This window comes from Parathielavia appendiculata (genome assembly GCF_033297405.1).
Source record: "Parathielavia appendiculata strain CBS 731.68 unplaced genomic scaffold N657scaffold_18, whole genome shotgun sequence".
NCBI classification, from domain to species: domain Eukaryota; kingdom Fungi; phylum Ascomycota; class Sordariomycetes; order Sordariales; family Chaetomiaceae; genus Parathielavia; species Parathielavia appendiculata.
This window is the reverse complement of record NW_026944237.1, coordinates 279,979-306,822: the sequence shown is the minus strand read 5'-3', so window position 1 is coordinate 306,822 and position 26,844 is coordinate 279,979. Positions and strand designations below refer to the sequence as shown.

The window sequence follows — 26,844 nt, the reverse complement described above, 5'->3', positions numbered from 1 at the left end:
TGCCAAACCCGCCAACCCCCGAGTGGTACGCCGTCGACCATCCACACGCCCATCCCTATGTTGTTGAGATGTTGGCAACGCACTGGATATGGATTCAGCGGTTTGGAATTATTTCATTCGACCGAAACCAAGGCGTATGTGACGAAAAGACTTAATCCAAGTTGGCGCGGACGCGCTCATGATTCTGGATGAGGTACTTAACGTGCGGCCAGAGACGGACGGGTAAGCAATTGACAGCTCTCTTCCCTTTTCTTCTGTGGCAACGCCAACCAGCTTACTCGCGGAGAGCCCTCGTCTTTCTCGCTTAATCTCCCGCAAGCGAAAAACACAATACTCGTCCATCGTCACCATATACAGGCATGATGCCGTTGGACCGACCCTCTATTTTATGCGACCAGATCCCGACTACCGGGGCAGCCGCTAGTCCTTCGGAGGGCACGGAGAACAACGACAAGGGTTCGGTTATACAGCGCTGGATCTATAACGCCTTGTCCGATTCTGGCAGAGACCGCCACTCGGGAAGTCCATTCTACGTACGTTAGCTCCGGGTCTCCATGCTGCATTATGCATCACTAACCCTAAGGAACCTTGATCGTGACAGTGACGGTTTTGGCCTTCATATTTGTTCCCTTGTCTCTAACTTCATCCATCAACGGCATGGTATATTCTTCCAGTTACCCATATAATCATGAGGTGCGCGTACCATGGCCAGTTCACGATGGAGCTTATGCCGCCTACCTACTACACAGAACGTTCAGCAGATCAACGCTACAGGTCACGACATTAGCACCTTCGTCATTACAGCCGCTGTGCTCCTTGTCGTGGCTGTTCTAATCTGGACCAGTGCAGCCGGCGTCGGAGCCTACCGTAACCACCGCCTCGCGTAAGGAACTACCATAGCTTTTTCTACAGATGCGAGAATCAAGTACACGTAGACCTATAAGTTATGCATCCCTACTTTGGCATATAGTACAACCAACCGTGTAGTGTCGACCACAATGAGCCAGGAGATGTTTCAAAGGTGGATTTGTTTGAGATGTCCGTTAGACGAACGTAAATCTTTTGACTTAGCCTCATGGTCGGACCAAGATACTTATAGCACTCAGCGATACGACTCGGAAGTTAATGCGCGCTGTCCGGTCCTGAATCCACACCTCTAACCGTGGATGTGTGGTTTCGGCAATGCCGCGACGACCGCATCATTGGTTCAAAGCATCACCGCAGAAAACAAAGCCCCCTGATACAAAATTTCCCATATCTGACATTTACCTGGTGGTTCTGTTTCATATATTCGCAAACCCCTTGCCCATTGTTTCACCGTCAACAGACTAGTCATCACAAATGTCACTAACGTTATGTTTAATTCAACAGATGCTGCAGAGAATAAACTGTGTACCCTCTGCGTCTAGATACGGCTGACATCAGTCTACATGACAAAACCCCATGCTCTCTAGCAAGTATCCAACGTTGCAGTCCGATACCATCTAATAAGCGTAGCGGAATTTCCTGTTCTCCTTATCCGTCTTGCCAGACCAGGCCTCTTGTGACATGAAGGCATCCTCCGTCTCGTTCTCCGACGTGCGCTTTTTGTTCTGCCACACATAGTAGAGAAAGAGAAGGAAGGTGATGAAGGCGCAGCCAGCCTGGGTGCCCATGACGGCGAGCTTAGCGGGGCGGTACTCGGGCGCGTCCTTGGCCTGAAACGTCTGAGGCCCGATGATGTTGCCGAGGGAGAAGGAACCGCTGATGAGTGCCGCGGCAAAGGCACGCTTAGTGGCGCCGCCAACGTTGGCCATGATCCACTACGCCAGAGCAACGTCAGTGACTGCTTACATCCCAAATTCGGAGGAGTACCCACGTTGTAAAAGATGGCAAGGGGAGCGACGACGGCGTTGACAAGGTAAATACCTGCCAGGCAACCATCCCTGTTGGAAGTTGGGAGGAAGGACATCAGAGCGCCGCCAATGATTCTGTGTCAACGTTAGATCAGCAAAGTCAGTCCGTGCTGGGTCGATCAATCACGTACGCAGGAATGATGCAGGCGATGATGAAGGCCCAGCGGTGCGACTGCATGCGGATCCCAAATCCAACAAAGAGCGTGAAGAAGATGCTAACAGCACCAGAAGGAGTATTCATCAGAGCGGCTCGCTTCGGGTCATACCCGAGGTTGCGAATCAGCGTGGCCGAATAACTGGTGACGACACCGCTAGACACGGACAGCTAAGACAAATGAGTTAGCAGACTGCGACGACTTGACTGGGGATGACCGCTGGCCACTTACCAGAATCACGGCCAGCAACAGGAGATAGACCTGAGGGTCCAGCAAGGCCTCAATAATCTCCTTGCCGCGGAACTTGCGGTTCTCCACTCCCGTTTGGTTGACACTGACGTGCTTGAGCAGGGCCACCTTCTCGGTGTCCGACAACCAGCGCGCTTTCATGGGCGTGTCGGGGAGGAAGATGACAACGCAGGAGCCAACGACCACGGTCACGACGCCGAGAACGACGAACATGGTCCGCCACCCAGAGAGCTTGGCATCAGGGCCCATGTGCTGGAAGCCATACGAAACCAGACCGCCGATGATCTGGCCGATGCCGAGGCCGGTGTACCAGAAGGAGAAGCGAGGCGCCTGCTCCGACTTGGTGTACCACTGGCTGCTGATAAGCATCAGCGAGGGCGCAATCGTGGCCTCAAAGATGCCCAGGAAGATGCGCGAGACAAGGAGGGTCTGGTAATTGTAGGCAGCAGCACCGCAGGCGGTAGCCGTACCCCAAAGAATGACGTTCAGACCCAGCCATTTGGCGGCGGGAACCTTTTGGAGGAAATAGACTGCGGATCACCGATCAGTGTCCGATTTCATGTGAAGAGAATACTGTATGCATGTGAATGTCTTACTGTTAGGAACCTCGAAGCACAGCAGGCCCACGAAGAGGAATGTTGCGATGTTGGAGAAATCGTTGCCCTGCAGGTTCAAATCCTTCGAGATACCCATGACAGCTGCGTACTGCGTTGTGGGTGATACACATTAGCCGCCAGCCGCTTGATGTCTTTCGTAGGGAGCAAGAGCAGCCACTCACGTTCAGGATGACTTTGTCAAGGAACTGAAGCGTGTAACACAGAAACATCAAAGGCACGATGTGCCAGTCGATCTTGCGGCGCAGGGCCGTGAGATCGATTGGCTCGTGGTGGTCGACATCATCCCGATGGGTGTCGAGGTACTTCCAGGCGGTGTCTAGACCGCCCGAAGCACTATCAGCAGGTGCCTCCTGAACGCCGACCTGGTCCTCCTTGGTGCTGTTTCTGTCCGAGGACGACATGCTGAGCTGCTGTGAGTCCGGGGATGCAGGAAAGTGCAAGGGCCTCGCGGCAGCAAACACCACTCAATAAGACAAACAGAGCGGAAAGGTGAGGACGGGGTACCGGGGGGCTGCAGGAAGTGATCTCGGTCAGACAAAGAAGACGGACAGTCCGAGAACGCGTGGGGATCGGCAGAGCTGGCGGTGCCACGGGAACGCAGTGCCGAAGGGAACACGGGAGAAACGGGAGAATTTCAGAGAGGAAGGAGATGATCGGCCACATAAGTGATGAAATTGGACGTGCAGTGGGTCGGTACAGACACGCGGGTGAGAAATCGAAGACTGGAGCAAACGAGATGCACGCCGAGATTCTCAGATGCAGTTGGCTCCTGCCTGGCATGGCACTTTCCTCGGCCCATCGTCCATGATGAACCCTGCAATGCGACTGATTTGATAGATGAGACCAGTCTGAAAATGGTTGTAACCGAAGAGAAACAAAATTTCGCAGAAAAAATACAAATCATGGCCCAGCATCCATCCATGGGCCAGGAACGGGAACTTGAGCCGGCACAAAGGGCAAATGCGGGCGAAGAACCAGGGTTGAGATCGCGATGCAACCCACCCATGTCTCCTCTTTCTCTTGCTCTTGACTGCGAGATGCACCCACCCCTACCATGACAGGAAGGCGCGGGACTGGCTCAGACTCTACCACAGTAGGTTCGCTCCCTTGTCGGAAGGCATCCCCGACTGCGCTTTCCCTGTGGCCAAGCGGCGCAGCACAGACATTGCAGGAGTCGCTCCTGTCGGGACCAATCGCCAACTTCTAGGAATAGTTTTCTCAAGCGAAAAAGGGTCGACGGGCCTCGAGATTCCGATTTCGGTAACTTTCTACCCTCAAAACATGGCTTTCTGATGTTGACCTCTGGGATTCGGAATATCCCGTGCTCTGTCTTGTATCCTCCGCCGATCACCTGAAACCTGCGATTCCGTGTGGGCCAAGCTGCAACAATTGAAGAGGGGAACTGGGCGGCCTTTCTCTCAATGCAGCCACTCGAGAGACCCGAGGCGAGTGAGTGGTGCCACGGGTCGCGATTGGCTTCCCTCGCCTCGGCACCCATGCAGCAAGGGAGACGAGACGGGTCCCGATGGAACGGTGGTGAGAAGGGTTCGGCATTTTTCCGGCTTTCTTGTTTCTCGTCGGTGTTATTATCAGGGTTTCCAAGAATCAGGGTTTCCAAGAAGCTGCCGTCTTGTCTCATCACAAGACACCCTTATCCCTGCGGTTGAATGACACCATGAACCCTTGGAACCCGCATCTCTGGATGTGACGGGCTGCCGAACAACGCAGGCGAGAGACTCGGATCCCAGATTCGAACAAATTGGAGATAATGGATCGATCTCCAGCCTGACACGCAGTGTTGATCTCCCGCCGGACACTTCACTCTTTGCTATCCTGATTTCAGCAGCTGTGCTTGCCGATCACTTCTTCATCTCTTATTTACCCCCAGTCCATCTCTAGCCCTTCCCCAGTCTCTTCTTCCCCCGGCCGATTCCCCAGCCCGAGTCCTCCACACAACGACGATCAGCCACCGCCAAGGAACTCACCAGAGTCGGCCTGGTCAGCGAACTGACCGATCTATCACCATGGTTTGGGTCGACAACGCAACGCCTGAAGTCGATGCGATTTCAGAGTGGAGGACCATCGTGGCAATTTGCACCGTTCTTTCGGCGTTTTCCTTGACGATTGTGTCGGCGCGGCTCTGGATTCGGCATAAGAACCATGGGTTGGCGGCCGACGACTGGATGTCGATTCTGTCCATGGTGTTTGCCCTGATATACTCGATTCTCTGCATAGTCCGTATGTGTATTTGCTCCCAAGCAAATCATGAACCCGTTTCTAACTGCGTGCTTGCCTCCCCACTGCAGAAACCAAATATGGCCTCGGATTGCCGCTGGCATTGCGCCCAAAGGCGAATCTCATCCCGTACACACGGAGCAACTACGCCGGCCGGCCGATTTACCAGATGGGCATCAGCTTCTTCAAGGTCGCGCTCTTGATCAGCTACCTCAGACTCTTCAAGGGAACCAGCCATGTCGTCTACCGCCGGGTCGTTTGGATCGCGATGGCTGCGATTGTGGCCGGGCACTTGGGGTGCTCGCTGACCCTCATCCTGGCGTGCAGTCCGGTATGTTCAAAGGTCGCCGACCGAGACTCCATGCGACGCTCGTTCCACGTCGCACCATGTGTTCAGCTGCTTACCTGGAATGTTTCACAACGGTTCTAGGTGCACAAATCATGGGAGCCGTCGGTACCCGGCACGTGTCTTGCTCCGGGCCCGTCGTTCACAGCATATGCCATCGTGACCATTGTGTCCGACGTGGTCGTTGCGGTCATCCCGATCCCTGTCCTTCTCCAGCTCAAGGTCAACACGGGCAAGAAAGTCGGTCTTATTGTCATTTTCCTTCTCGGTCTCTTCACGACTCTCTGCTCCGTTTTTCGGTATCTCCAGATCGACAGAATCCAGTACGGCGATGGCAACTCGACCATGCTTATTTTATGGGGTGTGATTGAGTTCAATGTCGGGGTAGGTTGAACTTTCCGGTCTTCTGTCTGAGATCCCCGCTTTGTCGACTGTTTGTACAATGATTTGTCTAATCTGAACTTGAATAGAATGTGGTCTCATCCCTGCCCTTCCTCGCGCCGATCTTTCTACGAAAAGCTAAAGAGTACACTACCAAATACTCGGGCAGCGGGAACAATTACGGGAGCGGGGCGCGCAGGATCGGCAAGTCGAGCGATGCATACAAGCTGAGCAGCCTTTCCAGCCAGCGCAAGGGCACCTTTGCCACCACCATCCAGGGACAGAGCACCGGCAGCGAGGAAAACATTCTCAAGGCGAGTCCCGAACACTCCATCATGAAGTCGGTCACGTACAGTGTCCGGGTTGACCGAGACGAATGATGGGGAAAACAAATTATCCGCATTACGTTTCATACCTGGTACTCCGTACACCATAGAGTTATTTCATTACAAAGGGGCGGCGCAACAGGGGATTGGGATTTTGAAACGCTTGAACGGATCGGGCTTGTGTGAACTGCGTTTTTTGGGACCGGACACCGAAAACTGTACATATACACTCTATGACATTGTGGGATACATTGATGATTCGAATATGGAAGAAGGTGTACGACTGAGCATGAACCTTGAATGGTATTCTCGCAATCGCGATCTCACCACTCATGTCTGTGTGACGGCATGTGCAATTAAGCTCAGGAGAAGTGGATGGATCGTCCCATCCTTCCCACATCTTCCGGTCCTAGCAAAATTCCCAGGCTAAATCTCCAATCCTTGCCCCGGCGCTCTCCACTTCCCGCCACTCCGGCATGGCGCCGCCCCTTTTTACTTCCCGACTCCAACACCAGCACTCCACATCGCGCACCAAACCCGGAGTTTCGTCCTTTTTTGATCTTGAAATCACAAGCTTAAATCACTCTCATCAAAATCCAAGTTCATCATCCGCCGGCTCAGCAGCGGGCTCTTGTCGTTGATCCTGTTCCACTGGTGGGCATCGACGCATGCCTGCCGCGACGCCAAGACGGCCGGACGCGTCCTGGCCACGACCCTGTCCTCGTAACGATTGAGAGCTGCTCGGAGGCCCCCAACTGCAAGGGAGCTCACGGAATCCTCGCCAGAAGGCAGCAGCTGTGGGATGACCAGATCCACCAGGTCGAGGACGTCGACGATGGCATGGTTAGCGCCCTCGCCTCGGTCTGTTTGGAATTTTTTGTATGCACGTCAGTGGAGGGTTGTCCGGCAGCCGCGGGGGTGGGGGTAGGGTGGGGCGAATTGCAGGTGGGCATGGTGAAAAAGAAAAAACCGTGGCTTACACATGGTCATCGGGTGGAGGGCGTCGCCGACGAGCGCCACGTGGCCTGTGGTGCGAAGCCCCGTTGGCGGCGGCCAGTCGTACAGCTCGAGGGCCTTGACCTCGGTGTCGCTCGGGATGCGGCGGGCGAGAGTCCGGAACGGCTCGACCCATGTCTCGGCGAACGTCTTGATCAGCTCGATGCCGCCCTCGTTTGTGTCCGGGAAGCTGATGGGTGTCGCCTGGTTGAAGAATCCACCACGGACCGGCCACGAGATGACCATCTGACAGACGTACTTGCCGCCGTTGCCATCCCGATTGTTCCCGGGGGCGTCGAGGACTGTGATGTCAGTCTTACCCAAGGCCTCAGAGCGGGTGAAGACCTTACCGCTGAAATACATGAACGAGTCGTTCTGAGAGGCGGCCCCCTGGAGGAAATAGGGGTCGAGTTGCTTCAGCGGCTCAATCTCGTCCGCGGTGCAGTCGATCTTGACGCCCAACAACCTCACGGGGATCCGGTACCTTTGCTGGTCTGGAAACAACATGCCGCGGATGCGCGAGCTGCTGCCATCGCAGGCCACAACGAGACTGCCCTCGCAAGAAGTGCCATCGTCGAAGCTGGCTGTGACCGATCCGTCTGGGGCAGTCTGGACGTTGTTGACAGCCTTGGCCCACTGCAAAGACAGACACAAATGACCAAGAGTCAGCAGTGTTTGGCCCCAAGTTAACGACAGCTACAACAACACTCAGTGTCACATGCCTGAATATCCAGTCCCGTGGCAAACAGCCGCCGCAACCGGTCGCGGGTAACCCTGATCCGCTGCGACTCGGAAGCGGCCGGTGTCTTGGCTATGAGCTCGCCGGTGCTGAGGTCATAGAACGGAAAGGTCGAGGGCCGGCCCTCCTCGACGGCAAGGCGGTCGACGTAAGCCTCCGGCAGCCGCCGCACCAGGTCCTCGGGCAGCAGGGACTGCAGCGCCGGGAGCGACCAATGCAGGGTAAGCCCCCAGCCGAGCCCGCGGGTGGTCAGGTCGGCGTCCCGCTCAAAGATGCGGAACGGCGCCAGGCCCGTCTTGCGCAGGTACTGGGCCAGGAGCAGGCCGCTGACACCGGCGCCTATGATGAGGATGGGTTTCTGGGTCGTTGTCTCGGCGGAATGTCCCATGTTCGGTGTGAATGCTTCGTATTGGACGAGGGCTCATCAAATGAGCGTGGGTGCGGGCGAAACAGGCCCTGCCGTCATCTCGTTCTGTCTCTTCTTATGGCGGCAGTGCAACCCATCCCGCTGCAGTTTGCATCCAAGGGGGGGCCGGCATGGGCCTGTCTAGTTCGCATGTAGTATGGCGAGAGAGGACGTGAGATACCTATGGCCGGGACCGGCGTATCCCGAACTGCAAGTTTGATGCCACCAAAGGATTTCATGCAACCATTCGGGCATGGGTCGGTCTGATGCAACTCTGCTTGGCGGGGCCTGGAAGAAGCCAAACCCGCCATTCCATGTTGCCCCACCAAGAGCACAAATAAGCTGATGACCAAATACGAGTCTCGCTCAATTGCGCTGCATAAATGCAATAGGCACCGTACGTACGGAGGTACACGTACTCCAATAGCATTTGGTCGACATTTCGCGCAGAGGGCTACGAGAGGGGTTCAGAACGCCCAGGGTCTATCAGACAATATATTCTGGGGCGCACTAAAAGCCCGGTTCTCGCTTCCGGCTGGGCCTAAGCCAACACACCATCCCCAAAGGGCAATCGGCCCGCGCCACTGCCATTGAGCAGTCTCCGCGCCGGGCCGCCGGCTCTGGCGCCATTTCGTCGATCGGCCATCGCGATTTGGATCGGAGTCTTGCTGTCCGTGCCATTTTGTGCGATGGAAGCGGTTTGACTTTTTCCACACACGAAACTCCGAAAATGACCATGGCATGTCTCGGACCAGCCGCGCGCCTGAGACATTCTGCGGAGAATATCCATGATCAAAACCAATCTTCTTTCCCGCTACCAAACTAGCCGGGGTTGTGCTCCCGTTTGAGAAGTTCTGTTATCCTTGCGTTTCTGGATCATACCCCCCACCATCTGTACCACCATCGCTCAAGTGCGAGGTGAGTAAATGGCTTGAGATTAGATCGCGCGACCAAAGAAACCGGGGTTTTCATCCGCATCTTAAGCCGAAGTGTTGTTTGGTTCAAAATCACATTCAACGTTAGCGCAACACGAGCTGTCTCGAATGGGCACCGTCTCCTTTCTTCTTTCGGTTTTGAATCGACTGCCTTCCGGACCGCTCCAGCGCCATCTTGGCCGACAACTTGCAAGCCTTGGCTTCTCCTACCAGACACTGCTCACTGGAGGCAAACACGATGGCACCTCTTGGCCGGAGTCGCCTGGCCTCGCCAAAGCCAATGCCGTCAAACTTGCTTCACTCCCAGTCAGCTTGGCCACGGAAAGGACTGGACTCCATTGTGATCGCAGCTGGACCGCCGGGCTGCACCGAGCTTAGGTCCGACTACACTCGTACTGGACACCCATGCATCGCGAGTGGCACGCTTAGTGCTTGTACAATGTACCACAGCACCGTACTCCGTACAGTACGGAGTGGAATTGCGAACTGAACCATAAATCCAGCACGTGAAGTTTGAGGTCAGGGGTCGCGATGGGGGGTGGCCAGTTGGGGGCTCGTTGGGGGTCTTCAACGGGGGCTTGCGGGGGCCAGGGACAAGATCGGAAAGTCCTCCGCAGGAAAGAAATGCTTTTTCTGTGACGTGATGACCTGCTGGCAGTTTCAATACCTCGGATCAGGGACATATGACCAGCAATATACCTTAACTATGATAATTGTAGACCGAATGGAAGGGGACTACCATGGGACGACCCCAGCAGATTCTGGCAACAGTGAGTTGATACCACCTACACAGAAGATGACCAAACCACACCAGGGCCAGGGTGGTTCCGATTTCCTGGTGTCGCGTTATCTCAACTGCGGGCTTCCGATCCCTTGCATGGAACCATGAACGTCTCTCAGGCTGGCCACGTTGTAACCTGCCTGCATAAGCGCGGCGACTCCGGACTGTTGGATGTCTCTCTGGTACTGGAGTGGTCCAACTCTTTTGCGGTCTTGGGAGAAAGAGGGTCCGGTTTGTGTAAGATGGAGGAGGATCTGGGATGCCAGGGCCGGAAAGGGGCATCCATCCTTGGGGTTTCCTCACGGTCACTATTTTGATACTACGCTGTACACGTGCAAAGAGCGTATCACTCCAACTGGCCGCATTTTGAGCCCCAGGACAGAGAAGAATGTCCCTTATTGTGTCAACGTTATGCCTTATCATCTTTCAAGCCTACAGTCAGTACTGTTGTCAGCCCCTTTTTTGTCCTTAGGTGTGGCCTGTGCCGGCATAGGCTCTTCTTGCCCAAACATGGAATGATGTTGTTGTTTCTGCTACTTCCTCTCAGACCGTGACTCGAAGCCATTATTAACTATAGAAAACAGACGAGGCTTGGAAAGAATAGAGAGGGCCAGGCGAAACAGTACGCTGAACTGACCTGGGATGTCTTATCTTTCAACTCTCACTAATTAGTTACACCTGATGTCTGGACTGCGAGTAGTTATTTATTAACTTGGAACCCGAAGAGAGAGAAGTATTGCCAGTGGCCGGCGTTTGCTGTGTTTGTGCTGTGCAGATGGAAAGTTTGAGGGAACTTAGCAAACACGCAAGAGCCGCCTTCTGTGAGTCTCACTGGGATAGCGCTTTCGTGAAGTAGCAAATGTTACTCTGTGACATTGTGTCAGGCATGACCATGTTCTAGAATAATCTGCTTGCCCTCTTTCATGTCGGAACTGGAACAATTCGCGGGATGGCGCTACCTACCTATCTCTTCGATTTTTAGTTCTCGGGCCGGGTGTTATCGATACTATGCTATTCAACAACTAACTACACTATTAAAACCATAAATCTGTAAAAGGGGGACCAGAAGAGTTTATTGGTTGAGACAAGGAGTCAGGAGACTGCCGACAGTCCGATGCCTCCAATCAAGGGGGATGCCCTGCTGCTTCTTCATCCCATGTCGTTCCTCAGCGAAACAGGGACGACTTGACGGTTAGACCTGCCTGGCCTTGAGCCGAGAAGCAAACAATGCAGGCTTCAGGACAATGAAGGTTGTCTAAGGCGGTTAAAGGCAAACCCAGCTCTGATTCGCTCTTCCAAACGACTACTTACCTTATGCTGCCAGAGCCATTTTATTACTCCAACTCAAGTTCAACTTGAAGGCCTACAGAACCAAGAAAGCCAACGCCAAGAACCTGTCGACCTACAGAAGCAGACATTACTGTTCCTTTGGACGATGGCTGACAGCACAAGCTGAAACGGCGGCGAGTCGGTAGCCATCGTGGCTGCTGGTGCCACGTTGGACACCGCGGCCAGCACTATTACCGATGGCACTGGCCAAAGAGATTCACCCGATAAATCGCCCGAGTTCAAGTACGAGCACGAGATCAGGCGGTTCAAAGTCGAGCATCTACGCCGTCACATGCTGGGCGGTTTCCACCCCCTCGCTCTGGGACATGTTCTTGATGGTCGATTTAGAGTGGTGCTCAAGCTCGGCTCTGGCGGACAGTCAACGATTGGTTGGATTATGTCACGACAGCGTGTCCAAGAAGTGGCGGGCCGTCAAGATCATAGCGGCGGGCAAAGCCAACACCAGACTGTGCTGAACTCAGGGTCCTTTAAGCCTTTAAGGGCCTCAGGGATGGCATGCTCGCGGTGGACCACATCCAGCTGCAAGTCGAGCACTTCTGGCTCGACGGGCCGAACGGGCGTCACCTCTCCGTTCTCCCCTTCCTCAGTCCCCGGATATCCAAAGTCCACGAGTTGTGCGGACACGTGCTTGAACTCATGAAAGACATTTGCTTCCAAATGGTTGAAGTTCTCCGTTTCACCCACTCGTGCGGTCTGCCACGGCGACGTTTGGCCCCACAACATCCTCTTCCGACTGACTGACGGTGTCGACGAATGGGATGAAGAGGAAATCATGGAGTTGCTCGGGAAGCCCGATGTCATGCGGGTCAAGCCAGTCGGCGCATCTGTGATAGAGACCGCGGCGGATACCGAGCAAGGAGTTCCAATCTTCCTCGTCTAGAGAGCGAGCATAGCGCTTGGTCCCGAGGCTTGCTCGTCCGAGATTGCTGTCATTGACTTTGGATTTTCGTACCCCATCTCCAACCGCCCGTTGGGCAGGGCACTGGAGTTCCCGAAAGGTACGTAGCACCTGAGGTCGTCTTTAAATTGAACCCGGACCTGGGCGTCTACAATGACGTTTAGGCTCTCGGCGTCAGCATTTCCAGAGTGCGTTGTGCTTTCCACCCCTTTGCCAGTGAATGGAACCGATTACTCGGACCCTACACCGGATTGTAAAGCAAAGAAACCGTCTGGGCCCCTTGCCCAACCCCTACCGCACCGTTTATAAGGCTTAGGGTGGTAGGTTCAGCAACTTCGAGCCTGACGAAGAGAGAAGACTCCTCTATGACAACAGTTGGATGGACGAGACGGTCTTTGCTACTGTTACCGAAGAAGATGAGGAACGCGGCCGGAGGCTTAGAGTCCAGTGCGGCTGTAGCGAGCACTACCTGCGTTGTAGCCTGCAGAACCTGTACAACTTGGACTTCAATCTAGAGACGACTGCCGATAGAGCTTCCCAAGCTGCCTCCAACTTGGGACGGCTGCTAAAGTGTAAGAAGTCAGGCGAACTTACACACATGCAGCAGGTTGAGTTCAAATACAAATAGGCGAAGACCGAAGTCGACCAGTTATCCGACCTTCTGCGCAAGATATCTCTGTGGCTTCCCTAGCAGCGGGCCACCCTCGACCAAATTGCCAACCATAAGTGGTTCGGAGACCGCAACTATGGTCCGCCTAAGATAGATAACAACAACAACAGCAACAACAGCAGCAGCAGCAGCGGCGGCGGCGGCAACGGCAAACGGACGCTCTCTCCGAACCCTCTTGGCGTAGGGGAAAGAGGCCGCGACTTGGCTATGAAGCAGCATCCGACACCGCTATCCAAGACCATACTGCAGCACTGGGCAGCATACCCAAGTCGGAAGACATTAAAGTGGGTGGCTTCAAGTGGCGGGCTTGGAGCTTGCACCAGACTCGGTTTATGGTGGGTTTATGGAACGGACTTGTCTGGCCGGCGAGACGCTTGGTGTGGTTTATGGGAACGATTGGGAGGATCGTCTCTCTCGTAGCAACTTTTCCTCCTTCGTGCGGTGGTTGCTGTCTCGGCTGTGCTCGCTGCTGTTCGGCTGTTTTGTCGGTGGATTGAGCTGCCTGGCGACTTCTCGGGGAGCCCGAACTGCGGGAGTGGACGTCTGATGGGGACAGAAGATATCATCCATGGGGAAAGAGATATGTAGTGAACTGTATTGGGAAGAGACTGATGGGTGACCATTCATTGATGCTGAAAAAGATACAAGTCGCCCCCATTGACCCAATCGAGCTTGCACACCCTTTGAGTGAGTGTCCAATTTGATGGGCCTGCCATATCATTATTGACCTGTCGTCCTGAGCAGTCCAGAACAGAAAGGCGAATAGGAATGCAGAGAGACGAACGAAAAAGCCCACTAAACCCACGGGAGGGTATTGCTTCGCGTGGGGATCGAACTGGTGACGTCAAGGGGCTAAGCCCAGGTTCGCGCAGCCCCTGACGTTGGGATATATAGAAGCTGTACGGATCCGTATAAAGGTACAGTATGAACGGCCAACGGTGGAAATGTTTCTCGTCGGGCAACATCGGATGGAGCTGATTCAAAGTTTAGAAGTGGCAGGCCCCCCCAACCACCCTTCTGTAGGAGCCCGAGCCCTCGCCGCAAAAGACGGCGGGTGGGAACCAAGACAATCTCGAGGCTCGGCGGGAGGTGGCAACGAACGCTGGTGTGTATCGAACTGGACTCGAGTGTGTGGAAGGGTGATAACGAGGCTCATGGTTGCTAGTCTGCGTATGGTGGCCGTGGTGTAACGGGTTTTGTTGCGTTCGGCTTTCGTGCTCGATATGGGTATTTGATGCAAGTTCGACTCAAGACATGTGACGAACTGACGTTGCTCTTGAGTAGCGGGGCCGAGCCGTGGAGCTCGCCTGCCCCACTTGCTTGGCTGCCTCCCCGCCCTACCAAACGCGTCTCCCAGACACGGACAACCGAACGTCAAACTCACAACTGCATCGACCTCTCAACCCCCAATTTCTGGATAGCCGACACCCTTCCGGTCCAACCCACAAACGCAGAAATGCCGCCATGGCCCCCAGACAAAACACCTTTACCCTGGTGCCCAACCCGCTGGGCATGCAGGGCCTCATGTCGCGCCCAACCAGCGGCCCGGAGAGCAAACCGCCCATGACCTCGAAGCAGGCCCAGAAACTGCACAAGCAGGCCACCCGCGGGCCCCGTCTATCCAGAACCGAGCAGCGCCGAATTGAGCTTGAGGAGCAGGCTCGCATCCGCAAAGAGCTCGAGAAGGACAAGCAGGCGAACAAGGCCCGCATCCTGCGCGAGAAGAAGAAGGCCAAGGAACGGCAGCTCCTCGAGGAGAAGAAGCGGAAAGGGTTGCCGCTCGTCAATGTGCGGCCCAGCCAGGATACAATCGCGAGATTCGTTCGAGGGAACGGCGTGGGCAAGAAGCGGGATGCCACAGGAGCAAGGGTGGGCCTTCCGGTTCTTGAAGAGGAGGGCGAATCGGACAATACACTGCCAGATCCAAAGGACTCTGAAGGTGCCAGTGAAAGCAGGAGACAACCCGTGTCTCCGATGGGCATAGTACCTGCCGGAGGGCGAGCGGCAGTGGCCAAGGAGTCGTTCATACTTGAACCAGGGAAGGAGGCGAATCTGGAACCTGAAGACAGGCAGGGATTTGAAGGGAAGCCGATGGAAGAGGATGAACCGATTCCTGCTGTTGCGTCAGTACGGTTCTCTAACACGCACCACGCCAGCGAAGGCACACCGGCCAAAGCGATGTACAGAGAGACCCTGAAGAATCCATCCATCCGCCAGGCGACACCCGAACGAGGCGTCCTAGACTGTGAGAGAAAGTCGGCGACACACATATCACCAGGCCGCATGACCGCATCGCAAGAGCTGGAGCGAATCTCAATAATCAAGGAAGCCCAAGCGCCACGACCACTGCCCACGCCACGGCTTCCTCCAAAACCTCCCTCCCAACACCACCCGTCCCCAAAGCCCCAGCCGCCTCCAAATCCTCCAGCGGCTCGAAAACCGTTGCAAGAAACTACTAATGCCTTCAGCCGGACTTGGCGACTACCCCTAGGGGACACGGGCCCCAAGCTTACGCCCCCTTACAAACAACCTACTCTTGCCACTCCACGACGACAGACTCTAGGTACAGTTCCAACGTTTAAGCAGCATAGACTCGGGACGCCAACATACAGGGTGCAGAAACCCCAGTTTTTGCCCTCACATCTTCGTGGTGCAGGCGCCAACCAGCGGACACCGAGCAGACAGGTGAACTCTATGTCGGCGCCGCCCACCAGTACTCAACTTTTTGTCATGTCCCATATAGACGACATATTACCCAGCCCGTCCCAGGAAGCTAGGGAGTTACAAGGAGACCCTCCGACAGCAGTACCGGAAGCACTGAAGTCTGGTCCCTTGCGGACGCCCATCGCCATCGGCGGACTCGCATCGAAAGATGCCCGCCCAGCCAGGCAGTTGGTACAGCAAGTTGCGCAGGTCAAGCCGCCGATGGCGCCGCCCCCGCGACCTACTACAGTGAAACAACCCACAGTCACGGTGAAACAGCCAACGGTCACAGTCAATCAACGCGCAGCGAACCTGACCGATATTCCATTCATCTCTACCCAGGACCTCATATTTTCTTCCCAGGAGCTCCGAGATTTAGAGGCACCGACCACCAGCAGGAACAAGACTATCAGTACCAAGGTTCTCCCCCTCAAGAAATCCCGTCCCACCGTACAACAGCGGCCGTCACCGCTATCCCACATTTCGTGTCATACCCATACGACGCCCCAAATCGAACTGACGCAGTCCACTTTGGCGGCCGAGCAGCATGCAACGCCTCCAAATGCGACTAGGCAGCCACAGCAGGCTTTCGGGCAAGAAAGCTGTGCCTTAGACCAGCAGAGTTCTGCGCATAGGAGCCGACAAGCACCCCAACAAAGCAAGCCTGCATTACCTTCGTGTACAAGCAGCACAAAGGGGGACAACAAGGTAGCTTCGGATGAGCCGCCACGCCCTGCCTCCCCCGAGAAGCCAAGGTTCTTCGGCTCAAGCGGTTCCGGGTTGGAGATGTTGCTTGCTATGGAACGGAGCCGGAAAACCCACGAGGAAGAGGAGCGGAGGCGGCTCGCCCAGCTTCGAGCGGAGCCAGACCCGGCAGATCACATCTCTGGGAGCCCAAAACTCTCACGAGGCAGCCAGAGAGTAAAGTTGCAGAACAACGGTCATGGGTCGCCCGCGGCACCCCGCTTGCAGGGGAAGCCTCGGACAACCGCGAACAACAGCCCTAAATCAGCACACCAGGACAGAGCAGTTACTGGAGGCCAGCTTGATCCCCCCACAACCGTGGCATCTCAGGAGACGGACTATGGCGATCTTGAGCTCGATTCGATGGACTTTGAGGAGCTTGATCGAGTACTCGAGGAGCATAAACCCGGCTCTCAAGAGTGTGAATGTTAATGGTTGGACTCGGGAACATTCATAGCTTGTGACGATCACAATGCGGTCAACCTAAATGGCCAGGATGAGCATGGTCGTTCTGAAGGCATCAATTCTTGATGCACAGAGTGTTGCAACTGTATCTTGACCCTATTCTCGCGCGAAGAATATTTTCAAAGTTGGACATCTCAGGGAACCAACCAACTTTGTCTCGCAAACGTCATGCAGGCATAGACATTCATGGATAGGAAACGCATATCTCGGTACAAAATACCTGCTAAAAGCTGCCCTCCCTGAAATCACTGACGTGGTGTTACTCTATCCTTCCCACAGGCTGCTTCACCAACAAGTGCTGGTCTCCGATGATGCAGCAGAGCCAGAGATGCTAGCTGTTGGCCTGGAAGTAATGGGCGGGCTTCATAGCTGGCATGCACTCATGCCGACACAGCCGCGCCAGCGTCAAGAACCGCAGCGAGACCGCGGGCAAGGTAATTGAGGGCGATCGGAGAACAATTGGTTGTGACGACTTCGCCCTCCGGGCAGACCCTCTCTCGCTGGGCAAGGCGGAGTTGGCAATTGTTATCCGCATCTTGCACCGTTTCACCAGGCGCGCAGTCACCGTATTCAGGCCTCCGAATACTCCTTTCGGTTCGTACTCTTCAATTCTTTACGAATACCAGGCATTTGGCGCAGCCGGGATTCTGGGTCCCAGGATAAACAGGAAACTCCAGCCTAACAACCAAGCAGCCTCTGCGGATCTCCCCAACAGGCTTACAGTCACCAAGCAGCAACATGGCAGCCGAAGACGACTTATCGAGGCGGAAGTGGTGGCTCAAAAATCCGGCTGTATTGGGCGAGTCTGACAGGTCGTACCTCTGTGAGACATGCAGACACACAATCTCCGATTCATGCTCTTCGAAATCCCGCTTTCGGAAGCATTTGGAAAGACCGAAATACGGTCGGGGACTTACTCGGACGTTCTAAACCGGCAATCCTGCGCATTTTGCCGACTCGTCAAGGCTGCCATGGACAATGCCAAGGACAGGGACGATGAGACCGTGCCGATGGAACACGAGGGCAAGCCAGTCAAGCTCTCCTTGATTTCTTCCTTCTCAACATTTACTGCGTCGCATCCTCGTGCCCTGTTGTTGTGGGCCCAGCCAGATCTCCACCGCAAGGAGACACACAACCACCTCGAGAGATCCAACTTTGTCAACGAGAAGTGGAGGCTTGAGGGCTCAGGGCGCGGCCGCGTGATCAACCTCGAGAGACTTATTGGCCCTATACTGGACCAACGTTTGCCGAAGGGGCTACGGGCCTCACAAGGAACATTCTGACTCCCAGAAACTCAAATCGAGGAGAAAGCTGCCTCCAGGTTTCTGCCTCAGGTTTCTGCCTCAGGTTTCTGCCTCAGGTTTCTGCCTCAGGTTTCTGCCTCAGGTTTCTGCCTCAGGTTTCTGCCTCCAGGTTTCTGGCTTATCGATGTCACGGACAAGCGCATTGTTGAGACCGACTCATCCATGGAATATACGACCCTGAGCTACGTCTGGCCAAAGGATCCGCAACTGAGACTTGAAAGGGGAAACAAAGGAAAACTGATGGGCTCAGACAGTCCTCTAGACATGCCAGAGTTAGGAGCGAGATCCCACAGACAATCAAAGATGCGATGGAGGTGTGTTGCGGCATCGCACACCGCTATTTGTGGGTCGATGCTCTCTGTATCGTTGAAGACGACGACAGAGACAAGGGCATTCAGATTAGGGCCATGGACGTCATATACGGCTGCTCGAATCTCATTATTGCGGCGACATGCGGCGACGGGGCCGAGGCAAGTCTACCGGGTGTCAGTCCTGGTTCTCGAAACTTTACCCAAAGAACCGAAATCATCCAGGGTCATCGTCTGGCCAACCGCCCCCAGGACTTCAACAAATTCGTCTCCGAGTCTAAATGGAACACGAGAGCTTGGACGTTCCAGGAAAGGGTACTGTTCAATGGGAAGCTCTTCATCACGCCTCAGATGATGTTTTTTCGGTGCAGCCATCACCCTCGTTGATGGCAGAGGACTTGGACGTGGCCCCCGGGGTTCGCAGACGGGTTACTTGGCCCATGGAGGACACCGGGATGGACCGAATCCCGATCCATTGGAGCATCAACACAATAATTTACAGAGCAAAGGTGGAGAACTTCACGTCGCGCGATATCACCAAGAAATGTGACATTCTCAACCAATGCTTTCCGAGGCATCGAGGCCAAAATGGAGCCTACTTCCGGAGCGGCTTTTTCTACGGGCTTCCCCGGTCCGAGCTCGATTACTGCTTGATGTGGGAGCCCCTGGGGGAGGTCAAGCGCCGGGCGTGTCCGGACACAGACTGCAAGAACTTCGGTTGTCCCGATCCCAACACCCTGGAGCCCATCTTTCCTAGCTGGTACTTGGCAGGGTCGGAACGGGCTCAGACCTACAATACGCGGGAGCGGCTGTCTCGCGTGCGTTGGCTTGAACAGCAAGCAAGGCATGAATCGACAGAGCAGAAATTCACCAGCGCCGAGTACGGGGGCCCCAGCACCCGGGATGGAGGTGCAAACCTGTCGGAGTGGTGGAAGGAATGGCGCGAAGACAAGCCGAACAGCGGGGTTCCCTTCTTCTACCACCCGTCTGATCCCGATGCCTGGTTCCTCCATCCCACCGCTCCTGGTTGCTCCATCCCACCGCTCCTGGTTTGCGCGCGGGTCCGATTTGCGACCTGGACTAACCCCAACATCTGCGGTTAGAAACCCAGACTGTCGATCTCGTGATGCCCGAGGACTGGAACTCGCAGAGCACAGCAACCCTGCATGCGCTCATGCAAGCCAACACGCCCGTGAAGGAGCCCGCGTCCGTTGGCACACGGCCTATGCCGTCAACGTGGGTGCTCAACCTCCTGGACGATGACGGCAGATCCACGGGCTACTGCCGTGTGCCTACGCACCTAGCAAACGGGATGAGGCACCAAGAGAAGTACTCGGCCGTACGCATCGCCAGAATTGGGTACAATCTCACACCGGAGGGAATCCGGGGGCGGAAGTATGGGAGAAAAGACTCCCGTCCGCTATTTGAACCTTGCACGTCCGCTACATGTAATTATGGGAGTGTTCAAAGGACTCGTACAGAAACGAGGACGTGTCAGCGGAAACGGCATGGTATCCGGATGAGGTGAGCACGGAGCACGCAACGCACTACTTGCCGTTTGACCGTCAGCGGTACGACGCCTATGAACCGTTCTGAATATATGGGTTTCTGCTCGTTGAACGTGTCGGCGACGTCGCCTGTCGCATCGGGACGGGGGTGATGGACGTGGATTGCATGGGCGCAGGAGAAGCCCGAGACGGAGATGCTCGTTCTGGCGTGAGAGCTGGCCGGCCTCCGACATCTGGCTTAAATTCGGATTCTCAGGTTTCACCTGATTACACGAGCTAGGTGTTGTCTACGCTCACGGCTCAGCCGACTCGACGAACGTGGGCATTCCACAGGCTGGATAAGACACCAGGGAGTCCAAGCAACTTTGGAACGACGCTGGATGTTCGTTGGATTTTCCAAATGAAGATGGACAGGAAACTAGTGAAATTTTGGTACACAGTTGCTTTCCACAATGCTTCCTCCCTGGATCCGGTGCCAACATGGTGTCGCTCTGTACTGCCTGGCTGCCTCACCAGCAAATCGTCCCGTCCCTGTAGAGCGCAACTTGGGTACCGAAGGCCGGCGATTGGGCAGAAATTGGCGCTCGGCGCAGACGCGCGTGAGGGCAATGCAGCCTGGCCGTGGCTTGGGACTCCGTGACCCGACTGACCCCTGCTGGCCTGAGAAATCTCAGGCGAGAGGATTCAGGGCGACGAGATGCTGTCCAATGTGCGCCAGCCCCGAGCCATCGGAGGCCTAACAGTTCCTTCCACTTCAACCTGCAGGTTCTGTCTGCCAGCTTACGAAAGTCCAGTAGATTTTACATATTTGCGCCTTGCATTTGGATGCATGCTGCGTGGCATAATTTGTTCTTCCCCACACTTTGTGTTTTACCCCTGTCGACTCATTCTCACTGACGACGACATCATATCGAACTTCAGTCAGGCACAGCAGGAAGAGACTTCAGGCATTTGGGGAGGGACTGGAAGTGAAGTGAAAAATGAATCGCTTTGAGCGCTACCACCGCTCTTACGACTACAACAACGCCAGCGCCCACAGCTCATGGGATACAAAGACCTCCATCGGCGTCGAACAAGGCGACGATGACGACGCTCACTCCCGCGTTAACCTGACCCGGCGGCCCGCAGCCAGTGTGATCGGCTACGACGATTTAGATTTTTGGCCCCGGACCAGACCCAATACTCGGGATAGAGACCGCGACCGCAACCGCAACCGCGATCTCAACAGTCCCCGCCTCCGCCAGCGAGACGGCCACGGCCACAGAGCAAGCTTAAGACCTTCGCTGTCCTCCGGCCCGACCCTCACCACTGGAACTTCGACAACGACTACAGACCGCGAATGGGAAAAGGAAAGAGACTTTTCCAACCTCAAGCAGCGCCTCTCTCTCGCCGGCCGCTCTCCCCCAAGCCTAACTTTTATCAGCGGCAACTACCCCCACCACCACCGCGCGCGATCCCTCTCTCTGACTCGCCTCTCGGCATCGGCAGCAGGATCGGTCTACTCGGATATCTCATCTTCCTCCCTTGAAGATGATGAAGATGACTCTGACATGGAACCATGGTGGGGCAGCACCGGACGTGGACGTCAAGGACGTGGACATCGTGTCCTCCCGCTCGCACCAGGCTCCCCACCACTCCCGCGGCGCCATCGCCAGACGACGGACTCGCCGTCCCCAAAGTATTACCGCCACGCACGGCTCAGCCTGTCGCCGCCGGAGAGGCATGAGAGGGGGTATCAGGTGGTTCCTGCTCCTGTCCCCCCCCCCACGTGTGTCTCTGTTGGTGGTGGAGCAGCTCGAGATGAGACGGCGGCGGAGAGGCATGCAGATGATTTGAGGGCGAGGCTGGGCGGGTTGGATGTGAGGGAACGGTTGCCTAATCCGAGGGTGTCGTCGTCTAGGCACCATGCTGGTCATGCGAGGAAGAGGAGTGAGAGCTATGAGCGGTTCAAGGGAGTAAGGAATGGGAGAAAGGGATTGAGTCCCGCAGCTGGGGCGAGGGCGAACTCGTAAGTTTTGTTTTGGGTGCTAAGCAGAGGGTTCGTGTTCGGCCCAGTGGCGTACGGGGGCTGACAACAGCAGCAAACACCGCGGTCTAAAGCCACAGTACAATCAGGTTCATGCCCTGATCCTGACGTGGTCGTTCCATGACCTGCGCACGGAGGACTACACCGCACCGCCAGCATCCGATTACGTCTCGCTTGAGGAGGAGACAGCCCAGCTGCGGGGAACGCTAGAAGGGTACGGGTACACGGTTCACGAGTTCCTAATTCCGATGCACCGGTCCGTCGAGCGTTTAAAGGCGAAGCTGAAACAGTTCTGCCGGTACGCGGCCGACGACACACTGCTGATCGTTTATTACCACGGCCACGGCGCGCTGGACGGCGACAATGAGCTGGTGTTTAGCAGGTTGGGCTGCCCTTACTCAACTTCCCTACTTGCCTTTACTGACTTTCCCCAGCCACGACCACCCCGAGAACCCCGAGTGGGCCAAAGCCGCCGCCGCCGAGCTCTACGCGGCGCTCATGTGCGGTGACACCTGCTCAACCCACGGCCGCCGTGACAAATACCAGGAACTCCTAAAGAAATAGTCCGTCCCGTCCCTTTCCCCCCTTTACCTTCCCCACCAAACTGACTTACGTCCTCCCTCCTTTTCTGTTCACAACAGCGAGCGCTACCGCCCCGTATCCACCATCAAATGGGACACCCTCCGCGGGCCCATCCTCTCGGCCCCCTGCGACGTGCTCCTCGTGCTCGACTGCTGCGCAGCCGGCGGCGCCAACCTGCGCCACATCAACTGGCAGCCGCCGCCGGGCACCGAGGTGTACACCAAGCACCTGTTCGCCGCCTGCGGCTTCGAGTCGAGCACCAGCGACGACATGACGGCCGCCATGTGCGAGGTGCTGCATGAGTGGGTGCCTTCTCCTCCTCCTCCTCCTCCGGCTGCTGGAGGGGCTCTGAGACGGTCTGCGTCGGTGGATGCCGTCGCCGGGACGGGTGGTGTAGGGGGTGTAGGGGGAGGAGGAGGAGGAGGAGGAGGAGGGGAAGGGCGGGGGGTTCCCGTGGGAGGCGGACAGTTCTTGACCACCAAGCGGCTGCATCAGTTGATGGAGGATAAGTTGCAGAAGAGGTCGGTTGGGTCGCAGCCTATTTTCAAGCAGCTGCTGCCGCAGGATCCTGAACAGTACATCACGCTGCCGGATCTCAGGCGGGGGGATGGGGGTGATGGGTTGAAGATGGGGGAGAGGAAGGGGAGGAGGCGGTATGTGGTGGCTTGATACCGCGTGGCCTGGTGCCAGACCAAGGGCGTCTAGGGGTGAGGCGACTGAGGGGTCTTTGGCGGGGAAAGGGAAAGGCAAGACGCGACACAAGGAGAGAGTCAGCAGGCAAAGCACAACACCAGGAGCCATGGGAGAGACTGCTTGGCAAATGCAAGATGGCTTCCCGACACACAACAACAGCGGCCTCCAGCTCAGTTCTTTGACGAGGTAATATAAACACAATGCCTGATGCCCAGGCCAAGCTATACCCAGCAAAGTAACCACCAACCCCGTTGTTGCCCTGTCCCTTCCCATATTTCCCTCATGGCCAGCCTAAGCCAAGCCAAGCCCAAGGCCAACCAGCAAGGGTCATTGGCATGTGCAATCCCCAACCTCAGCCTGCCTCCACCACGGAAGAGGATGAGGCAAATCAATGAATGGCCCGACTCCATGCAATTCGGCTAGAAGAGAGAGGCGGAGGACAGAAAACATGTACAAAGGTAACACCAGGCCATGCATGGAAGAACGCCGTTCTCTATCCCTCCCAACCATGCTTCAACATTCCCACTGCCGTACCATCCGTAACCGCCCAGCCCGAACCAGCCCGAAGGCACGATGTGCCCCAACGAAGAGTACTTTCGCCAATGCACTTCAACGCGTCCAAGCGCAACCCGATGCAAATAATCGCGAAGGCAACCCTCGAAAAAGACGCAGCACAAGAACCGGCAATGCTCTGCGCAAATCCATCCACCAGGCGAGCTCTAACCAGGCTAAACTCAAAATGCGCCAGATGTCAGATGCCAGATGCCTCGATGACCACCGAAACCCACTCCCCTATCCCGTCCTCCGTCATCCAAGCTGTCGGGGAAAAACCGAAAAAGAGAAACAGCTTGAACAACTCAGACGAAGAGGCCGACCCAGCTCGCTTTAACGTTGACGTCGCTCGTCATGCAGTCGTCCACCTTGCAAAGCACCTTTCTATTAGTCTTGTCGCGACGGAATACCGAAGGCGGCGCGTGCTTGGTGGTACGGCTGCTGCGGCTCTCATAGCAGTTCTTGCAATAGACCTTTTTCCGTTTCCGAAGTCAGTATGAAGAAAATAGACACAAGCAAGACACACCCACACACACAGAATGTGTGTGCGCTTGGCAAGACTACTCACATGACCGCATTCCTTGAGCGCCCAGAAGTGATGCTCTTCCTGATCCTTCCTGCTGCGGGGCTTCTTGGGCGGGCGCGGCGACATGGCATTGTAGTTTGCCGGGTCCGGGTCGTACTTCAGTTCCTGTTCGCAGCCGGCACAGACAACGACATCATCGGCGGAGCCCGTGTCGCGCGTGAAACCCTCCCGCGCTGGCGGGGGAGGGTCGTGGTCGGGCTTAGGCACGGCGCCGCCATTGTTGCCATTGCCGCGATAGTTGAGGTTGGGAATGTTGCCTCCAAGTGGGTCCATGTTGAGACCCCGGCCACCGATGAGTTGAACCTCAACGTCCGGTGCGTCGCCACCAAAGCCAAACACGCGGTGGTTGATGCTCCTAACCAACCCAGCGATCATTCGACTTGCGGCGAATCTCTCTGGCGCTTCCAAATCGATGTGTGGAACCTGATGGAGTGGACGGCGATGAGAGTGGTGATGATTTTGGCGATGGTGGTGATGATTATTGTCGGGATTTTCGCGACGTGGGAGTTGTTGCGGTAGAGGGGGCGGGGCCGGGGAAGAATCGTCCAAAGTCAAGTCAATGACATTCGGATTGTTTCCAAGAAGGCTACCGTCGCTGCGTGAAAGAGAGGGTGTGCGCTGGCCGAGTGACAAATGGCGGCGCGGGTGCCTTCCCGAAGCTTGATTCAACCTTGCCCCGCGATTCCTGGGAGAAGCTGCAAGAAGAACAGCAGGCTGTTCAGGTGAATCCGGCTCACCAGTAAGGTCAATGATTTCAGGCTGTCCCCTTGGAGGTGTTTGGTTGCGACGCGACGGCGCGCGCATCTCGACTGCAACCAATTCATCCCCAAAGCGATTGTTGCTGCGGTGGTCTCTCGAGTCCGCCATCCTGCTGCGCTCCTGAGGCATGTCGTACGGACGGTGCCGGTGGTTTTGGCGATGATTCTCCCGAGAAGGCCCTGCTGATGCTCTTCCCAATGCGCGGTCCTGCCTGCGAAGTTCTGAGTGCAGCAGATTCAGAGCCCGTGCGTGGTTTTGCCTGACACTAGCTATAAGGTTTTGGATGGGTGGAAGAAGGTTGGGAGCCGCTTGGTCGACAAAAAGCGAATTGTCGGAGAGTATGTTGTCGACTCGGCGGTTCTCGTAATCCTCGAGAAACTCACTCATGTAGCGTTGACCGCCGTCGGATATTCCGCCTTCTGACTCCGGTTCAGACTGCCAGTCAACGTCGGCCCTCCAAACCTCGTGAAATCCGCCGTCGTCGTCTGAGATGTACTCGAACTCGTTCTCGTGTTCCGCCTCGAAGTCTGCGTGCTCGCTTCCGAACTCCTGGTCGTCTTCCGCTTCGCCTTGGTCCACGTAGTCGTCCTCAATCTCGTGCTCGGAGGAGTCCTCTTCCTCATCGTCTTCCTCCGCTTCGTGGTCGGCCTCCTCCCCTGCGTCACCGTCTATTACCTCCTCCTCCGGTTCCTCCTCCCCGCCAAAGGGCAGGGGAGATGACTCCGCAGGCCAACTCGAGTAGTCGTCGGACCGGGGCTGGCCGAAGTCGAAATCGCTCTCAAAAGCATTCGAAGGCAAGTCGGCCAGGTCGACGAGGGGATGCGGGTCGTGAAAATCCATCTGACCGTTCCCCTCCAGGTGCAATCTTCTGGTTAATCCCGCGGTAACTGGAACTGCATTCCACAGCCGCTGATGAATGGTATGCTCAGGGTGAGGGCTGCGTGGTCTCAATTCTGCCGCTGCTGCCTCTCGGTATCGTTATGATGAGAAAGGCGAAAGTGATCTGTACAATTCCGGTAGTTGCCTTTGGGAATCAAAATCTGGTTTAGGAGGGTTGCGAGGGGTTGCGGGAGCCTTAAACAGGCGCGGGGCGAATTTGTCGAAGTCAAGGAGCCGCTGCCGCGAAGGTGGAGAAATAAAGTCAAAAGCCCGCTGTGCAGAGTCGAGTTCGGGTTTTCAGAGGGGCGCTAAATGGGTGCCGGATTACTAAAGAGAGACTTGTTATGCGCAAGGCGAGTCAAGGGAAGTCGGCGTTGCTGGTCGTCGGACGTTCGGTGGTTTGCGGTATTCGCCGCTTCCGCCCTCAATCGTCCAACCCTCCACATACCATTTCGCCATCAGCACCAATCGCAAATGGCATCGCAAACGCCGAAGCTTGGGCCCAGTCTTCCAGCAACTTGCACGCGACTGCCAGTAGCTTCGAGGCGCTTGGTCCCGTTAAGTATATGTAATTTCAGCCAGCCACCTAATACAGCTGTTGCTGCCTGCTCGAAAATAATAACAGCACGAATGGCAGGGTGTGCCTGCCAAACAGTCGGAACAACACAAACAGCCGCAAAATGTCCTGCATTGATGTCATCCCAAATCCCAGATGGGGTTTAAGGCGCCAGCAGAAAAGCAACCACATCTGCACGG

General features: G+C 55.8%; 8 protein-coding genes across 8 annotated transcripts; 5 read left to right on the top strand and 3 right to left on the bottom strand.

The window, feature by feature from the left end:
* Positions 1–1,347: 1,347 nt before the first annotated feature.
* N657DRAFT_649352 (MFS general substrate transporter) lies at positions 1,348–3,802 on the bottom strand. The gene is made up of 6 exons (XM_062793700.1): positions 3,078–3,802; positions 2,896–3,004; positions 2,282–2,829; positions 2,027–2,220; positions 1,859–1,970; positions 1,348–1,802 (listed from the first exon to the last, which is right to left on the bottom strand). The coding sequence occupies exons 1-6, from the start codon at positions 3,315–3,317 to the stop codon at positions 1,485–1,487; spliced, it is 1,521 nt and encodes a 506-aa protein (XP_062644056.1). The 5' UTR covers positions 3,318–3,802; the 3' UTR covers positions 1,348–1,484.
* Positions 3,803–4,940: 1,138 nt separating this feature from the next.
* Positions 4,941–6,258, top strand: N657DRAFT_580051 (uncharacterized protein; the record flags this gene model as incomplete). The annotated part of the gene is made up of 4 exons (XM_062789434.1): positions 4,941–5,154; positions 5,223–5,482; positions 5,582–5,881; positions 5,968–6,258. 4 exons carry the CDS (start codon positions 4,941–4,943, stop codon positions 6,256–6,258), a joined length of 1,065 nt encoding a protein of 354 aa, XP_062644055.1.
* Positions 6,259–6,771: 513 nt separating this feature from the next.
* Positions 6,772–8,327, bottom strand: N657DRAFT_658602 (FAD/NAD(P)-binding domain-containing protein; the record flags this gene model as incomplete). Its single annotated transcript, XM_062794911.1, has 4 exons — positions 6,772–7,067; positions 7,185–7,502; positions 7,551–7,836; positions 7,923–8,327. 4 exons carry the CDS (start codon positions 8,325–8,327, stop codon positions 6,772–6,774), a joined length of 1,305 nt encoding a protein of 434 aa, XP_062644054.1.
* Positions 8,328–14,352: 6,025 nt separating this feature from the next.
* N657DRAFT_649346 (uncharacterized protein) lies at positions 14,353–17,152 on the top strand. Its single transcript, XM_062793699.1, has one exon. It carries the CDS (start codon positions 14,444–14,446, stop codon positions 16,856–16,858), a length of 2,415 nt encoding a protein of 804 aa, XP_062644053.1. The 5' UTR covers positions 14,353–14,443; the 3' UTR covers positions 16,859–17,152.
* Positions 17,153–18,473: 1,321 nt separating this feature from the next.
* Positions 18,474–18,890, top strand: N657DRAFT_580173 (uncharacterized protein; the record flags this gene model as incomplete). The annotated part of the gene is made up of 1 exon (XM_062789441.1): positions 18,474–18,890. A coding segment is annotated over one exon (417 nt), but the record flags the coding sequence as incomplete, so codon positions are not given.
* A 1,463-nt stretch (positions 18,891–20,353) lies between these two features.
* Positions 20,354–20,871, top strand: N657DRAFT_165649 (uncharacterized protein). The gene has a single exon (XM_062786051.1). The coding sequence runs from the start codon at positions 20,464–20,466 to the stop codon at positions 20,749–20,751; it is 288 nt and encodes a 95-aa protein (XP_062644051.1). The 5' UTR covers positions 20,354–20,463; the 3' UTR covers positions 20,752–20,871.
* Positions 20,700–23,012, top strand: N657DRAFT_693200 (uncharacterized protein). The gene is made up of 5 exons (XM_062797204.1): positions 20,700–22,019; positions 22,093–22,419; positions 22,472–22,600; positions 22,679–22,760; positions 22,817–23,012. Exons 1-5 carry the CDS (start codon positions 20,992–20,994, stop codon positions 22,919–22,921), a joined length of 1,671 nt encoding a protein of 556 aa, XP_062644050.1. The 5' UTR covers positions 20,700–20,991; the 3' UTR covers positions 22,922–23,012.
* A 1,157-nt stretch (positions 23,013–24,169) lies between these two features.
* N657DRAFT_580225 (uncharacterized protein) lies at positions 24,170–26,049 on the bottom strand (the record flags this gene model as incomplete). Its single annotated transcript, XM_062789444.1, has 2 exons — positions 24,170–24,337; positions 24,433–26,049. 2 exons carry the CDS (start codon positions 26,047–26,049, stop codon positions 24,170–24,172), a joined length of 1,785 nt encoding a protein of 594 aa, XP_062644049.1.
* Positions 26,050–26,844: the final 795 nt, after the last annotated feature.

Bases quoted from the DNA above. Each gene is read 5' to 3' on its own strand.
- N657DRAFT_165649 (XM_062786051.1), top strand. From the start codon at position 20,464: ATGCTTCCTCCCTGGATCCGGTGCCAACATGGTGTCGCTCTGTACTGC.
- N657DRAFT_649352 (XM_062793700.1), bottom strand. From the start codon at position 3,317: ATGTCGTCCTCGGACAGAAACAGCACCAAGGAGGACCAGGTCGGCGTT. The intron at 3,005-3,077 runs GTGAGTGGCTGC...CCCACAACGCAG, and splicing joins TTGACAAAGTCATCCTGAAC to TACGCAGCTGTCATGGGTAT. The intron at 2,221-2,281 runs GTAAGTGGCCAG...CATTTGTCTTAG, and splicing joins TGTTGCTGGCCGTGATTCTG to CTGTCCGTGTCTAGCGGTGT.
- N657DRAFT_649346 (XM_062793699.1), top strand. From the start codon at position 14,444: ATGGCCCCCAGACAAAACACCTTTACCCTGGTGCCCAACCCGCTGGGC.
- N657DRAFT_693200 (XM_062797204.1), top strand. From the start codon at position 20,992: ATGAATCGCTTTGAGCGCTACCACCGCTCTTACGACTACAACAACGCC. The intron at 22,020-22,092 runs GTAAGTTTTGTT...TGACAACAGCAG, and splicing joins GCTGGGGCGAGGGCGAACTC to CAAACACCGCGGTCTAAAGC. The intron at 22,601-22,678 runs GTCCGTCCCGTC...TGTTCACAACAG, and splicing joins CAGGAACTCCTAAAGAAATA to CGAGCGCTACCGCCCCGTAT.